A 16,554-nucleotide genomic window follows, 5' to 3' on the forward strand; every position below is an offset into this window, starting at 1 on the left:
TTTATGTATTGAGCTATTTTGTGTTGTTTGATATTTTTTAATAAACGTGTAAAGAAATGGGCTTTTGGTGCTGTTAGCATGGAGCTATCCCATCCACCAACGTACACTATAGTTCCCAGAGAAAAATTTCTTTGCTTAAAGGTTTCTCATTTTCTCATCGGTTAAAAGCTTAAAAACTTGTTCACTTATGTCATAAAAAAAAGTTTTTGTCTGTTGTTCATAGGTTATTTATTATAAGTATGAAAAGCTGCAGTAAAATCAAGTTAAAAGGACATTTAAGTAAAACTGAATGGAAATTCTCCAAATACAGAAATACAGTTTTAAATGCAGACAATAAAAGGGTAGACCTGAGTATATAGCATACTTAAATACTTTTTATATCCATCTTTATACTATATCTACAATTAAATAATAGTTGGAATATAAAATACTTGGCACCTAGTGTACTTCTTACAAATGCTAGCATCTAAAAAGTACTCGTGTACTTTTCTCTAAGTACGTGACTAGCGTATCACATATACACTAGATTTACTTAGACATGAAAGTATATCAACAGTAAACTGTACAAGTATCTGTTCAAGTATACATCAGTATGCTTGTAATAAATTTGGTCGTATGTATCTATGAACTATAGATTTAATGCACACTGTTACTGAGGTTTCTCTTAGATGTGAAATGTTCACGTTAGTATGTGTGTTAATCAGTACTCCCTGTTCCTTTAGCATTCTCCTGCTCTAACACACTCCTGATGCACCTCATCAAGGATGTTAACGAGCTAATGTGTAAAGGAAGTTAGAAATTATGAACTTCTCAATAAAGAACAAGCTCCCTGGGTTGATTTCTTCCTGAGCATGAACGTGCAATACAGCATGTGTGAGATTGTATTCCCCGAGCTGTGCTTTGCTCTCAGTGTCTTATTTCGTGTCTGAAATGAAGGCAACAGGTGTGGGTTAGGGTTTCAGCCTCACTGCAGAGTACGCACTTTTACCCAGCTGTCAGATTACAGCTTACTTACAATGCTGAGGTTTACCAGAATGAATATCAGCCTTGACAGGTCTCCAAAACGAGAGCAGAATAATGTCAAAATGTACTGCTTTTAGTCAATATGGCTGCGTCCCACATGTTAGAACTGTTAGAAACCATGAAATTTCATGCAACAGTGTACACATTACAGTATACCTGGTTTTAAAGAAGAGTTTCTCAAAAAGAACTCTTCATATTGATGCCAGTCTGTTCAAGCTAGCTAAAAGCCAGCTTGCTAATCGGCTAATTAGAGGCTTGTGTAATCCTGACATAAGACACTCCACACTTTTGACCTCTGTGTTACTGATAATGCAGCTAATTTTTACGATTTATCTCCTTACACACTGATCTGAATGTCACATCCGGTAACCAACACTGCTCGCAGGGCATTATGGGTAATACACTGTATGAACACTCAAACATAAAATAACCACCAAGTCTTAACAAAACACATTTTGTGTTTTCTAGCACTGGGTTTAGTTTCCACTAGTAAGTACGCTAACATATCATCAATTCTAGCATTGCTATGTTAACTGTAACATATAGAATGCTAACCTGTAATACGACTAATTCGCTGAGTAGCTAGCAGCTAATGGAACAGTAGTAATAAATGCTGAATAGGAAAGTCTTTTTCTTGTTTAAAATGATTTATGCTTGCTCTGCATTTCACAATTCAGAAGAAAAACATGACATTATTTTTATTCAGAAACTGTTTATGTGGATTCAGGAAGCATGTATTCATACTGCTTTGAGCCAGATCCATGGTTCTCAAAGTAGGGTCTGCTTTTTTTCCAGTTTTTCTAATTAACTTTCAATTTAATGACAATTTTAATAAAAAAAAAAATAAAAGGTTCTGTGAGTGAACAGTTCATAAATGAACAAAGTTTAAATAATGTGCCAATTTTTTCAACAGTTTCTTTGTAAAATAAATCTGAGGGGATCCATGATTTTTGTTTTACAGTTAAAGGAGTCCCTGTGTGAGAACTGATGTTTTAGATACTGTCATACATTTTCTGTTGTTTTAAATACAATGTGAGAAAAAAAGAAGTAACATGAGCAGGATCCTTAGAAATGAAAGACCTGTAATGCTGTGTTCAAGGTGAAGTTGCAACTTGTAATTCCCTGTATACGATCAGGAAAAAAAACACTGAAAACACCCCCTCAACTTGAAATTTCAACTCGTTAACTTGGGGTAGGCTTCTACCCGTTCCTTCCCCATTTATGGAGTGACGTCAAATCAACGTGGACACTCACACTGTGAAAAGCAAGGGTGTTCACACATCTATGACAAGAGATCTACCTTTTCATATTATTATTATGGTAAGATCCACAGTGTAAAATATGGACGTACATTCTAAATTTTGAGTTTGAGAAATTATTTTGAGAGATTTGTTTTTATTCAAATAACTTTATGCAATCAATTTTCATTTAAAAAAAATCGCGAAAGTAATGTACAGCAGAGGAGGCGGGTCGAACCGGCAGGTAAGGTGTGATGATTCTCACCTGTGTCTTATTACCACCAGTCTACTTATTTGTGTCTCTTTGTGCGTTCAGTAACTGCCGTAACCAGAGAGAGAGAGAGAGTGAGTGTGATATAGTTGGCGTAGCATGCAAGACACACACAAACGCACGCACACACACAAATGACACTAAAGCACGAACTTGAACTTGACAGAGAGAAAGCTGCGAGTCCAGGACTGACCCGTTTTTGGTTGAGTTGTTTTGGGTTTGTTGAGTATTTGAAAGGGCACTGAAAAGCGTGGACTGAATAAACGCAAGCCCAGAGGTCAGCAAAAATTCTGCTTGTCTCCCATGTTTTCAACTGTTTTTATTACAACTTGCAAATTACCATTTATGCCTAGCAAACATTTACGAACATTTAAATCTATTGTTTCTCTTTCCTCTGTATTGACAGTTAGGTGGTGGAATGAACTTCACTGGCTGTATAAACAGCTGAGTTAATGTTTGTCTTCAAATAAGCACTGAAGCACTTCAAATAAGCACCAAATACATAAAGACAGAGGGAAAAACCCCAACTTGTCCTCTGTTTTCACAGTGTAGTAACTTATTTTATTACTAACTCCTCTCTAACAGGATTTCAGCTTAATGCCATGCTTACATGTTGATCTATTCTTTCTAGCATGAGGATATATTTTATATCTGCTAAATGGTGTAAATGTGATTACCATCACAATTTATATGTAATGATGAGATATTTCATGTGTAAGTATCCAGATAAATTATATTTAATCACATTCCTGATATTAGCTTTAACTCAAGAAACATTAGGTAATTGTGTAACATTTCAGATTTAGCCAACATGAACATATTTCTAGTTAATGATATCTTTGATGAACCTGTTAGCCTCGAGTTAGCCTTGAGTGTGCATCTGGATTGGGATCTCGCAGAACCCAGCAAAAAAGTTGCAGGAGTGCGCTGTCAGATATGAAGCCCGTGGGACAAAGAAAGACCATATTCATTAATATGGGAGCACAATGAGTGCTCACTTTAAGATGCGCAACATATTTATTACGTTCATTTATCCAGGTCAGAGTTGCTGTGGTTTAAATTATTAATATGTTTTATTGTTTGGGAAAATAGAACCATCTAAATTTGGTAGAAAATATCGTAGATAGTTGCTAGTAACTGCACGATTGGAAGCAGGATTAATAATGGCTTACACACACACACACACACACACACAAACACACAATAAAGACATAAGAAACTACAGCTCACAGTGTATTATGGACTCATGTGGTACAACTTTGGGTTTTTATTTACATCTTCACAAAAGAGTACAATAAAATTAAATGGTATTCTATTCAGAATACAACATCACCCATTTTATTCTGTGACATTAAAAGAATTTTGAATACACAGGGGTGTATGTAGTGCACACTTGGTTGCCTGTCTAGGGCTCTAATATGGATATCTGGTATCGGGCTCTAATATGGATAAACATGTCTCAGTTGAGAAAAATGGTTAATTCAGACCTTTTGACCTGACTGAGTGATTCTGAGGTAGGTCACTGATTAACACTGTAATGTTAGAGAAAATACCTTGATACATATTTAAATGAGTTATGCATGTGGGCGGATTTTCCCTCATGTTCTACCCAGTTTGGTCACCTGCCAATTCCCATCCACCGACCAGCTCTCCCTTATCTTACGACAACTACCAACCGGGAAGGATGAAGGCTAACACGTACTTCCTCTGAGACATATGAAGCCAGCTAATTGGCTAGTATCGCTGTGATTGACAGGGGAGAGAGAGTAAGCCATCCCTCCCACCAGCCAATTTTGCTCCCTTGGCTCCTGGCCACAGATGGCTGTGGCATCATCTGGATTCAAACTCGCGATATTATGACAATAGGGCGATGCTTTTCTGTTGAACCACTTGGGAGCCTCTATATGAATTATCTTTACACCTTTTTCCTGACTTGGTCTGAACAGATAGCAAAAATCGCAATCCTGGATTCTGCAAATCTCAAGTCAATATTTTTTTCCAAGCAGCATCTGAAATTCTGAGCTTTTTGGATACTCTGTTTGAAAGGGATCGTAACCACACCCATGAAAATGGACTACACACTTTAGACAGGATTGAAACACCTCTGTCCAAGGCTGCCCACTGAAATGTAATGTTTCCCCTCTGAAGTCTCAGACAAACTGGGACAGGCAGGCGAGAAGAAGACAATGGGGCTTTGGCTCAGTAGTGTGTTTAATAAGCCCTCGTCAACTTCCCTTCTCCACTTCCCTTTGATGAGAAGTGAAGTTTGTTAGATGAGGGATCAAATCTACATCACTATAGATTTTGGAGTATAACTTAAACTTATTTAGCAAGCGCACAGAACTGTATAATTCAAAGAAAATATACTTCGAGGGAAGCTGATGAAGGCATATTAAAAACAGTACTGAATAGTGTCCAAGGCATCTCTTCCCTCATTGAGGGAAATCGAAGGCTGGTCCTGGAGATATTTTTAAAAAATGTTTAAAAAAACAACATTGTGTCAGCTTCTGAATAAAGCCACCTGTAAGATACTAATGCTAGCATTTCCATAGAAAATCTCAAACTCACACCACGTCATTCTCCAAATGATCACAGTGTAGCTGCCACAGACTTTCATCTTTAATGTTCATGTGGTTCCAGTGTCTGGGTTTTTGGCATTTAGATTCTGAAGTTGGGAAACTGTCCCAGGACGAATTCCCCAACACCGATGAAATAAACGACTTGTGCAATGCCGAATAACGGAGCGATGACGAGCGCTCTGCAGCCGGCACCCTTCAGCAGAGCAGCGGGGCCTTCTTTACGAACGATCTTACTGCAAGAAGACAAGCACACAAGAAGCGACATTTTAGAAAAATAATGGAGTGTAAAATCAAGCCAAACTGATTTCAAGCAATTTTTTTTGAATGAATGAATGAATAAGTTAATGATATACTGCTAAGCTATGAGTGTAACACAAAGTGCTAACTACAACCACTACTCACTTAGCTGTAACCTCCAACAATGTCTGTAATCACTAAGATATGATGCTAATCCCAAGCCTAAATGTTAACAACTGAGATACTCCACTAAAACCACCAACCCCACCTATAACAGCTAACCACAAAGGTACAATTAACTAACCAGGCAATAACTATCTAAGTTTACAAAGCTAAATTGAAGCAAAATTGACTAACTGTAACTAACTAGCTACAACTGCTAACCCTACACAAAACTGCTAAACTACAACCAAATAAATGCTAACACCTACGGTATCATTGCTAACCAATCCATAAATTCTATCTTTAAAACTATGCTAATCCTGCTTGTTATATTAAAACCACTCAGCTATGATAACCCAACCCCTAACTGTTAAACTGCAACTAACTGCTAACTGCTAAGCTATGACCACTAATCTCACCAGTTTATGCTAACCACTAGACTATGACTGCTAATCCCAATCTATTACATCAGGTCTACTCCCAAGGTGTAGTAATTATAACTTTTAAAATAAGGTGGAGTGTCCAAATTTTAAATATTTTTCCAATTACAGATTTGTAGTATTTAATATAAAGAAATGTGCCTCTCACTCTTCAACAACATTCATGTTAACACCTAATTTGCCAACATACTGTGACATTATTTGCTGCTTAAGAACTGGAAAGCCCACCTTATCTAGCAATCATAGTTAGTTGAGACCAGTTATCATGTTTAAGGTTGTGTAGTGTGTTTATATTATATTGTTATGTGATGGTGAATCGTACGTGGTGTCTGTAGTCATGGTAACTGTACCTGACACAGTCCATCACCCCGCTGTATGTCTCCTCATGTACGCCTTTATTGAGCGACTGCAGCCGCGTCTTCACCACTGACACAGAGAAACATCACACATACTTTTAGTCTCAGCAATGTATTCAGGTAACACACACACACACATTCTGTTTTCATCTCCATGTAAGGAACTAAATTTAACCAAAATAAAACCATTTGGATCTTTTAGTTTTTTTTTTTTTTTTAAATAATAGCTACAGACCGGACAAATGTCTTCACAAGATCACATGCGTCAGATATTCCTATCCTTGTGGGGACATTTTTAAAACGCATGCCAACACACACAAACACACTCTTACCATCACAGGGGCTGACTGCGATAGCGGCTACACATCCAGCAGCACAACCTGAAGCGAAGTTCCAATAAAATGGTGCATTTTCAGCCCCTGATGGTTTTCCCAGCTGGTTCAGGTGAGCAAACAGCGGGAAGTAGATGACGGAAAATGGAATATCCCTGAGGAAAAACAACAACACAAGGATCAGCATGTAAACAATAACAGGAACTGATTTGTCTCATGGACGCTGCACAACATTAAATGTACTACAAATGGTTAAAAATATGACAAAGGAAAAAATGTAACTGTTGACAAATTGTTGTGGTATAAGAGGAATGAAACACTTCTTCAGGATGTAATATTTTAGAAAAATAATAACTTTGGTGTAGTAACAGTAACTCCACATCGTATTTTATTCCTTACTCATCGTATAAGCTGCTATCATGAAGTGACGACACGAAAAGGACGTAAGTATGTATGTGACTAAAACATGGCATTACAACACAAATCAAGTTCATACAAGGAGTTCTTTAGGTCTAATCAATTTTGGACTTGACTTTAAATCAAAGAAGCAGTTTAACTAAAATTAAAATGTACACAATGTTCCTTTACCCCAAATGTAGCCGATCAGCCGAAACATTTTTGTTCCCTGAAGTTTGGCTCTTTAGCTTATAGCTACAAGTTAACACTGGTCCGGAGATTTTATTGATTTAATTATTTCAAGCAGGCTTGCTTCAGCTTTTGACATACTCTTATTTATCAAAATGGACAAAAGAACGTCTCAGAGTCAAAACTGCGGTAGAGCATCAGGTAGGAGGTGCGGATCCAGATTTCCAAAGTATTATACACTATATGACCAAAGGTTTGTGGACACCTGACCATCACACCGATATGTGGGTCTCCCCACAAAAATCTCATCTAAAGCCTTCCTAGAAGAGTGGAGGTCATTACAACAGCAAAGGGGGACTAAATCCGGATTGGGATGTTCAACAAGCACATATGGGTGTGATTGGTCAGGTGTCCACACACTTTTGGCTATATAGTGTAAACTTCCTATTTGATTTATGTATTTTTTTTTTTTTAATACAGACTCATCATTTTATTTAAAAAAATATTTATGTACAGATTGAACTGAATATGTGATTCAGATGATGCTAGTAGCTATAAGCTTCCCTTACTTGTTAGCCACATTAGTCTGGTAGCTCCAGGACAAAACTAAAGAAGCAAACTTCAAAACTAACCATATCTTGGCAGATTGACTACATTTCAGCTATGTGAAGTTGTAGACACTTTTGGCTATTTCGGGGTACCTCATTAGCGTGGCTCCGAGTCCTTTATAAAGTCCCTGAACTCCGTGAGTGCGCAGTAACTCCTGTGTGATCTGTATGGCCGAGGTTCTTCTGATGTGTGTGGTTGGTCCGAGGCTATAGGCACAGTTTATTACCGTGCTCCCTGCTCCGAGCTTCAGAGCCGGGATCACAGCTACATTCCTCTGAGCCACTGCAGGAGGTACACAACACACACACAATACAACACACACAGCCAGTCAGAACACACTATATTTTACTCATATTAGTGAAGAGTGAAAATGTGAGAATGTAATCATATGCGGTAGAATTATTGGCACCCCTACAGAACATTTAAAATAAATGCCCACAAATTGTCTTGAAGAAAAATTAAAAACATATTGTTTTGTTTTGGGTTTTTTTTTTTTTCAGAAAAGAAAATGCACTATTTATGGTACAAAATCATTTTTCAGTTTCTGTACATTGGGCCTCATGTATACTCATGTACAGTATAATAATTCTCAATAATGTGAACCTCGATTGATCAGTTTGATGATGGGTTACTGCTATTTTATATAAAGATTATGCTGTCAAGTTTAAATCATTTATTTATTTCAATCACACAGACAAATTTAATGAAAATAATCTCAGTACTCAGTACGTTCATGTTAATGACTTGTAAAAAAAATGTCCAAAATAAATTAAGACAAATAAAGCCTGGCAATTCAATCAGGAAAAAAGTAATGACACCCTATAAAAGGAGGAAGTGTTAGTGTGCCTGTGGTAGCTGACATGCTGCAATGGCTGAGCTGCTTTACTGGAAGATATAGTGCATGCCATGCTTAGGGGGTGCCAATAATTTTGAGTTAACTGCATATAGCCTATATTAATGTTTGTCTCACCAAGCCTTCCTGCATCCTGAAGTTGAATTTTGAGCATCTCCATGGGTGTGGTTATGATCACCTGACACACTCCCGCTCCACATCCTGCCAGCATCTCTTTAAATACACTCAATTTGGAGCTGCAGTGATAAAAAAAAGACATTTATTACAATCTAGTTTATATCTAATACATGATGACTGAGCCGTCATGAATGTACCACATACTAAGGGGAAGCTAATTAGATGTAATGGTTGAATGGATGAACTTACTCTCCTTTGCTGAACTGATGACGGAAAAAGTCATTAGCGGCTAGTTTAATGGCCTTCTCGGGGGTCACCAGGGTTAAATTGACTGCTGCTCCTGTAGAAACACAGAGAATTAACTATTAATAATATCACATATCACACACTAACAGTAATGTTTAATAACCTGCTATGATACACTCTACTGCTCTCAGCCAATCAGAACACACTATTTGATTTTTATATTAGTGAACAGTGCTTTAGCTTTATTGGAGAAATGTTTTTACCTCTATACATGCCGAAATAGCCTTCAGACCGAACCGTCTTGATCAGACAGTCCATCCTAATCAGAAAAAAACATACATTACGGTAAGGTTTGAGGACTCGTACTCAAAATACTTTCATTACCCTTCATAATTTTACTATGAAACTACATTATATGGCCAAAGGTTTGTGGACACCTTGTGGCCAAAGGTTTGTGGACACCTGACCACTCCAACCTTGGCACGCCATGTCTTCATGGAGCTCACTTTGCGCACAGAGGCACCAACATGCTGGAACAGGTTTGGGCTTCTTAATTCCAGTGAAGGGAAATTGTAATGCTACACCAGACAAAGACGTTTTAGTAAATCATGTGCCTCCAACTTTGTGGCAACAGTTTGAGGAAGAACCACATATGGCTGTGATGGTCAGGTGACCACAACCTTCTGGCTATATAACATGATTGTGCAATGACCATAAAAGTGTTTAAACTACAGAAAATGCTATGTGACAGTTTAAATTATTACTGTGTAAGTATAGTAGATATAGTAGAATTTTGCAGATTACACATAATAAACGCCACCCGATAGCAGTATGTTGTACAGTGGTCAGAGTCATAGCTAAGTAGGGGTGGTTTCAGGTTTGAACTCCCCCAGAAATATTTTATGACAGTTCCAAATGTCTATTCTTGGCTGGTTAACATAACACATGAACAGAGTTGATGCATATTTGTGTCAAATAATATTGTTTTGCGCAGGAATTGCTCTATAATAATGTTGTTTGATCAAGTCATCATTATGATTTGTCCATATTTAAGCACCACAAATGTCAAACACGTCCCTTAGTGTGTTAAATCACACCAGCTAATATGGTATAACAGGATTAAGTAGTTGGAATCATGAATTTTAGCTAGCTACATAGATTGACATCTGATCAAGTACTAGAGGTTTAGTGCAGGAAAAGAAAAAAATATTTCCCCCCTACTACTAGCATGCTATTTGAATCACTTTCAGTGGAACTGGCATAAAGGTATTTTATGGCAATGTTATTAATATGGCGAGATTGGCTGAAGGTAGAGTGAGCCCTAAATGATTAAATAACAAATTCATGTCATCACTGCTCCTACTGCTGTCTGACATCCACCCAAAATACATAAGCATGGCACATTTATATCAGTACATTTGCACAGATCATGTAGTAATTTTCTTTAGTATATTTCCTCATCCCTCTCTGCAGTCAATCCCTGGCTATGCCACTGATTTCAGTACACCAAATGCAACCTGAGATACTGCCATCTCATGTTACACTCTTTGCATTTCATTTTTAAAATAGTAATAAAAAAAAAAAGAAAACTGGGGTGGAGAAGGCAGAAGTGGCAGCAACCACACATGCAATTCCCTTTGTTATACTGCAGCATGTTTGCTAATTTATGGTCCATTCACAAATATACTGTAAATGTGAACTGAACATGTAAATGTTAAGCAACATCTATCAACAGCTATCAACATCCATCGACAACAAGGAACAGCTTTGTTTTCCTGCTTTTATATGAAAATGGCAGTTACTGGATGTACTGATACAGAGCTGAAAACAGATATTTATACTAGCTAGTTAACAAACTGATGTTACGCCAGTATGAGCCGTTCCCATGTTGACCAAAAGTAATTTTGCCCATTAGGCCAACGTTCAAACTGACAGATTTTCAGTCACCTTTAAATCCAACTGGCCAATTCTGGACCAACATGTATCAACTTTGGCAGGGTTGTTATTAAAAGAGCTTCTTTGCTAATATTTGCTGACTGTTGTATAGGTAGGGGCCAACATAGCCACCCAAAATAGATGTTGGGCCAGTGTCAGTTTGCTACTAGATAGAGTAGATAGTGATTTCTGTTTCAAAATGAAGACTTAAAAAACCTCTCAGCCACAATAACGCTAAAGTTTGGTTTTAACCACTACATATTTTAGATCACTCTAACTGAAAATACTGTGCATAGAAGTGAAGCAAGCTAATATGACAAGAGAATTTGACTGACAGGTGATCACATGACTCTGTAATTAATCCAAAGTATAATTCTTGACATACTGGTGTACATACTGTATGAAGTCTAACACAGCATTCAGGACAGAGGCATAGCTTAAAGGATTGGCACAGACATACACACACCCACACACACACACAAGTTGGTGTGATGATAAAATACACAGCGGTATTACATCAGCCGTAATCCATTCTTTGGAAAGCTGCCCCTATGAAATGGGAGGAAACTGCTTCTGCAGAACCAGTTTTTGGTTTTTTTTGTAGTAGAAACCTGCTCTGACCCGTTCATTTTCTACTCAGATCTTTTCTCCCTCCTTTCATCCAGATTTGACCTTTTTTTGACAAGGTGTATCTGTGTGCTTTTGTATATAATTTATTCAAACGTGTGCATTGTGTGGTGTGTGTGTGTGTGTGTGTGTATGGGTGGGTGTGTTGTAAAGATAAGCCAATGCTTTAGGGCGAAACACAGTGAGAATGTGATCGTACATGTTTTTATACACTTGCTGGCTGCTGCGTTGATTCTGAAGTCTCGTTTTGGCCAAATCGATGGGGAACACACACGTGACTCCGACCATCCCTGCTACACCTCCGTTAATGAGTTTTGCAGGAAGACTGACGGAGGAAAAAACAGAGCAATGACAGTTACATTGGTTTATAGTTAAGCTGTATTAACTATACATGTACTTGCATGTTTTAATGTGTTTTTGTGTTCTTTGCAGGATTTGTTATTCTGTGTGAACAGAATAAAAACATAAGAATTTTATTTTCATAAGAACATTATTTTCTACCAGGCTACCAGTTCAGTAAGAATTTATTATAGAATTAGATCAATTCTAATCTAACTTGACCTTTAGCTGTCTAGTAGGCTTTAGTATATCTTACTCTCTGATTTAAAGTCGGGGTAACGATACAATATCGATAGATATCACAAGGAATTCTTATGTTACACTTTTCCTGAGAGCAGCTGATTGACTGAACGCTAAAATTCTACTTTTGCACAAATCGTTTATATCATTTATTTGTCTAAATGCTGAATAAATTTGAATAAGTGTTATTGCCTTTAAGGTTTTCAACTGTAGAACAGCTGTTCTGCTAAAAACCAGAGGTTACTGTAGTTACTGCTAAAATGTGTGTGAGGTTACTGCTGATATCGGGTGTGTCAGCACAAATTTTTCATTCTTGCCCTCCAGGTTAATACTCCACACTAAACTATGTGAAGAAACTGGAGAAAATGCATTGTGTTTGAACCTGTGTTTAACTGCATATACATACTGTTGATGTATGATTTGCATTGACCTAAATGATTTATTTATTTATGCAGAACCTTTCTTTATGAAATGTATTATACAATATTTTTTCTGTCCAATTCAATCTTTTCATACCTGACATTCTATAAAAGTTTGTTAAACATATTTAAGATGCAGCAGCTTGCAAGATCTTGAAATTCAGGGATATAAAAGTACATATCATGCCTGCAGTATCTCATATTTTAAACCCATATGAACATAAGATTACACATTACTGTGCTTTCACACACTAAATAGATAGTTGAAATTAATCAGGTTTGTTTTTATAAATATTTTCATTAGATTTGATTTTCCTACCTGACTGGTTGCTGAGCCATGGTTACTCGTAGTCAGGTTGTGTGTGTTGTGTGTGGGGGGGGTCTGAGGCAGGAGCAGAGCAAACTGACAATGTGGCAGGGCTTTATATAGAGACACACACACACACACACACCCCTTACAGCTCAGAGCTATGCAGTATAACTCCTCCCCACACACACACTCATACACACACACACAGACACACACACACAGAGAAGTTTGTCTTACTATCTTTGTGGGGACTTTTTATTAACATCATTATTAATGCAGCTAAGTAATAGTATGCTATGTCTAAATCTAAACCTGAACTATTTTAAGTTTTTAAATAAAATCAGCAGTTTTTGTGAAAAAAAAAAACAATAGTTTTCCTCATAGGCACCAGCCAAATGTTCCCACAAGGTTTAAACTGTCAGATATTACTATCTTTGTCAGGACATTGGGGCCAAGATATAAATACAAGCTTTTTTAATTGATTACAACACAACTAGTAATTAAGCTATCTTTGATAGGCTACACATTACACCACATGCCACTCCCACACACACACATTCATATATTCATTCATTCATTCCTGTTAATGAATAGTTGAAAATCTTTATGAATGATCACTATATGAAGAATGAGATTATACATAAGGTCACAGTTTCTTATCTAAAACTGAGATGTCGTCAGTACCTCTGTATCAGACTGTTTCTGGGGCGGGGCTACATGTGAGATCAGATTAACACATCACTAAATACACTTCAATGACTTTGAACCAATCAATCTTGATTTGCTCTTCAGATAGCAAGATAATGAGAGCGACTATTACGCACAGAACCTGCGTGCCAAGATATCTGGCTAGCTAACTTACCTGATGTTAGTGATAAACAGATAATGGTCGTTATGGTGATGTTAGTGAGGAGGTAAGAGAAGAATGTTCTGTCATGTTCTTAATTCGAGCCTTGGCCACTCCTATAGCCTTCATCAGTTGATGTTATCTTCTTTCTTTTTATAAAGTTATATGGGGGTAGTCATGATATTAAATGGGAGGCTAAAATCGAATTAATATCTATCGCTAGCTTGAATGTTAATGATACTGGACCGATATCAACACATCCCTAGTAAAAACATTACTGGCAGTAAATAGATAAATAACATTAATAGAATATACTATGAATACCTTTTCTCTTCCTTACCATGCATGAAGTATTTTTTTAATTGAAATTAAAATTAATTGAATTATTTTATCAAACGTTTTATTTATATACACTGAAATACATTTACACTGAAATATATAATTTCATATGAGCTGAATGAAATTTGAGGAGGATTTTGTCCCCTTTTTTCTGTATGAATATGAGCACATTGTGGAATTATGGGATGTAGTACACCAGAGAGATAGCCTTGGCTGCATACTTGGAAGTTCCACCCAAGTAGTAAGTCATTGTGAAAAAATGAACACTGTCCATGTAATGTGTTTGACATACTGCTTTTGGGCAGGGTTTATAATGAGTAGTAGACTAGATATTCTTCACCACGCCTTCACACAGTGGCACTGTGGCACCCAACGACATGGCACCCAACAATCAATGTGGTTTAACAGAGCAGGATCATGACACACCACACCATTTCAGCAAAGATAATCATACAACACACATGCTCCCACACTAGGGACAGACGGACAGACAGGCAGTCAGATAGATACATGCATGCATACATACATAGATAGCCACACAGACAGGCAGACAGACACATATAGAGACAGACAGACGGATAGATAGATAGATACATACATACATACATACATAGACTCACAGACAGACTGGCTCACTGGCTGACAGACAGATAGATAGATAGATAGATAGATAGATAGATAGATAGATAGATAGATAGGCAGACAGACTGCACCACATAACAACAAAAACTACATATCCCACAATCCTCAGCCTGTCACATGATCCTCTACCTGGTTCTACTTCCCCAGAGTTCCAATCACAAGCACCTGTTTCCAATCAGCTCATAATCACTCAGTCATAAATAACCCAGACTTTTCAGCGACTGTTCATGAAGTCTCTGCTGACGTGCTCAGAGCGAGACTTCACAAAGAGTCAGCTTTTTACATGGATGTTAGATTTGTGAATGAAGAACTTAGTCATGAAAATAACAATCTAAATAACATCAATAAATTAATGTTTAGGTAATTTAGACTTGAGGAAAATCATTTTATATCTTCAAAGCCTTTTTTGAGTTTCTGTCCCAAAGGCATTTCCATATTTGCATAATCACAATGGAAATGACAAAAGCTACAAGGGGGAAGTTCAAAACCAAATCTATTAAAAAGAAGAAGAAGAAAAACAGGATTAACAGGGTATGTGCAATCTAAAACTATCTGTTCAGTTTCAGGACCAATGCAGCCAATAGTTTTGTTATTTAAGACACAGGGGACAAAACTACATTTAAAATGATTTGCTGGTCATTTACTGAAACAGGAACATCTGCCTGACAGCAACAGTCTGAATACTGAAAGCCGGAAAGCGTAGAGGCTTGTTGGCAAGAGCAAGAATATTCTCAAAATATAGATTACATCAAGCACGGCTGTTCATTGTTTCACTGTTACTATCATGATTGTTAATAGTAGCATAAAGTCCCTTAGGAGTCTGTTTTTGATACTTGGGTTTAACAGTTAATAAAAATGGCAACATTTCAAATACCTATTTGGTGATTTATATATATACATATATATATATATATATATATACATATATATATATATATATATATATATATATATATATATATATTTTTTTTTTTTTTTTTTTTAGCACAGATAGTCTGATGACTACTGAATAATCAGACCTATAACTATTGTTGAGACTCAATTAAATTTAAAAAAACTGTATGATTGCTCAGGTTTTGTCTGAACATCTAACTTGGAAAAAAAGGAGGGTGTGTTTAAAATCTAAAGAAAATGAAAAATAAAAACTAAACTACAAAGTTACAAATGGATTTGCAATTGTGAATTTTTATTAAATTATTAAACAATATTGTATGTGTAACATCATTTCTCATGGCACCGGCTCCATGACAGACTTTGAATCAGATTCTGTCTCAAGTCTAATGTATACTGAAAATATTCATTATTATAGACAAGTGAGTGTAAATGTGTATGAAGTGTATATAAGGCAGAAAATATTCCCCTATAATTCTACTACTGTCAGTACACAAACAGGAAGATTTAAAGCATTAGTGCAGAACAACAGTAACTAAGGGGAGGAACTGAAGGGGGCTAATTTAAGATGTGTAATATAATATAGAGGGGATGATTGAGTTAAACTAGGGCAGATTGAAACATGACCCACTGCTTCTTCTATGATGGGATTTTCTAACAGCATCAGCACGCAGCCACAGACGCTTTATAATCATATCATAAAATACATATTATATGTTCAGGGTCAAGTTATTTTTTCTTATTAGATTTCATCCTGACAGGTCATACAGCTGTTGAATAAACTTTAAAGAACATACACAAAGGATACTGCTTCACAAAGAAGTCTGTAGAAAACCATAACCTTACACTATTACTGACTTTTTAGTAGTTACATATTAGCTTGCTAATTAATTGGCTAATCAGCAGTTGGTAAGTTC

The 16,554-nt window shown here is 36.7% G+C and overlaps 1 protein-coding gene across 1 annotated transcript; it reads right to left on the reverse strand.

Moving 5' to 3' along the window:
• Positions 1–3,768: 3,768 nt before the first annotated feature.
• On the reverse strand, positions 3,769–13,042 carry slc25a55b (solute carrier family 25 member 55b). The gene is made up of 9 exons (XM_026944900.3): positions 12,928–13,042; positions 11,810–11,935; positions 9,312–9,367; positions 9,052–9,142; positions 8,803–8,921; positions 7,925–8,114; positions 6,639–6,793; positions 6,301–6,376; positions 3,769–5,344 (listed from the first exon to the last, which is right to left on the reverse strand). The coding sequence occupies exons 1-9, from the start codon at positions 12,945–12,947 to the stop codon at positions 5,191–5,193; spliced, it is 987 nt and encodes a 328-aa protein (XP_026800701.1). The 5' UTR covers positions 12,948–13,042; the 3' UTR covers positions 3,769–5,190.
• Positions 13,043–16,554: the final 3,512 nt, after the last annotated feature.

This window comes from Pangasianodon hypophthalmus, chromosome 16 (assembly GCF_027358585.1).
Source record: "Pangasianodon hypophthalmus isolate fPanHyp1 chromosome 16, fPanHyp1.pri, whole genome shotgun sequence".
NCBI lineage: Eukaryota > Metazoa > Chordata > Actinopteri > Siluriformes > Pangasiidae > Pangasianodon > Pangasianodon hypophthalmus.

Excerpts from the sequence above, each read along its gene's own strand:
- slc25a55b (XM_026944900.3), bottom strand. The coding sequence starts at position 12,947 with ATGGCTCAGCAACCAGTCAG. Across the intron at positions 9,143-9,311 it reads CTATTTCGGCATGTATAGAG|GAGCAGCAGTCAATTTAACC; the intron begins GTAAAAACATTT and ends GTGTTTCTACAG. Across the intron at positions 6,377-6,638 it reads CGCAGTCAGCCCCTGTGATG|TGGTGAAGACGCGGCTGCAG; the intron begins GTAAGAGTGTGT and ends TCTCTGTGTCAG.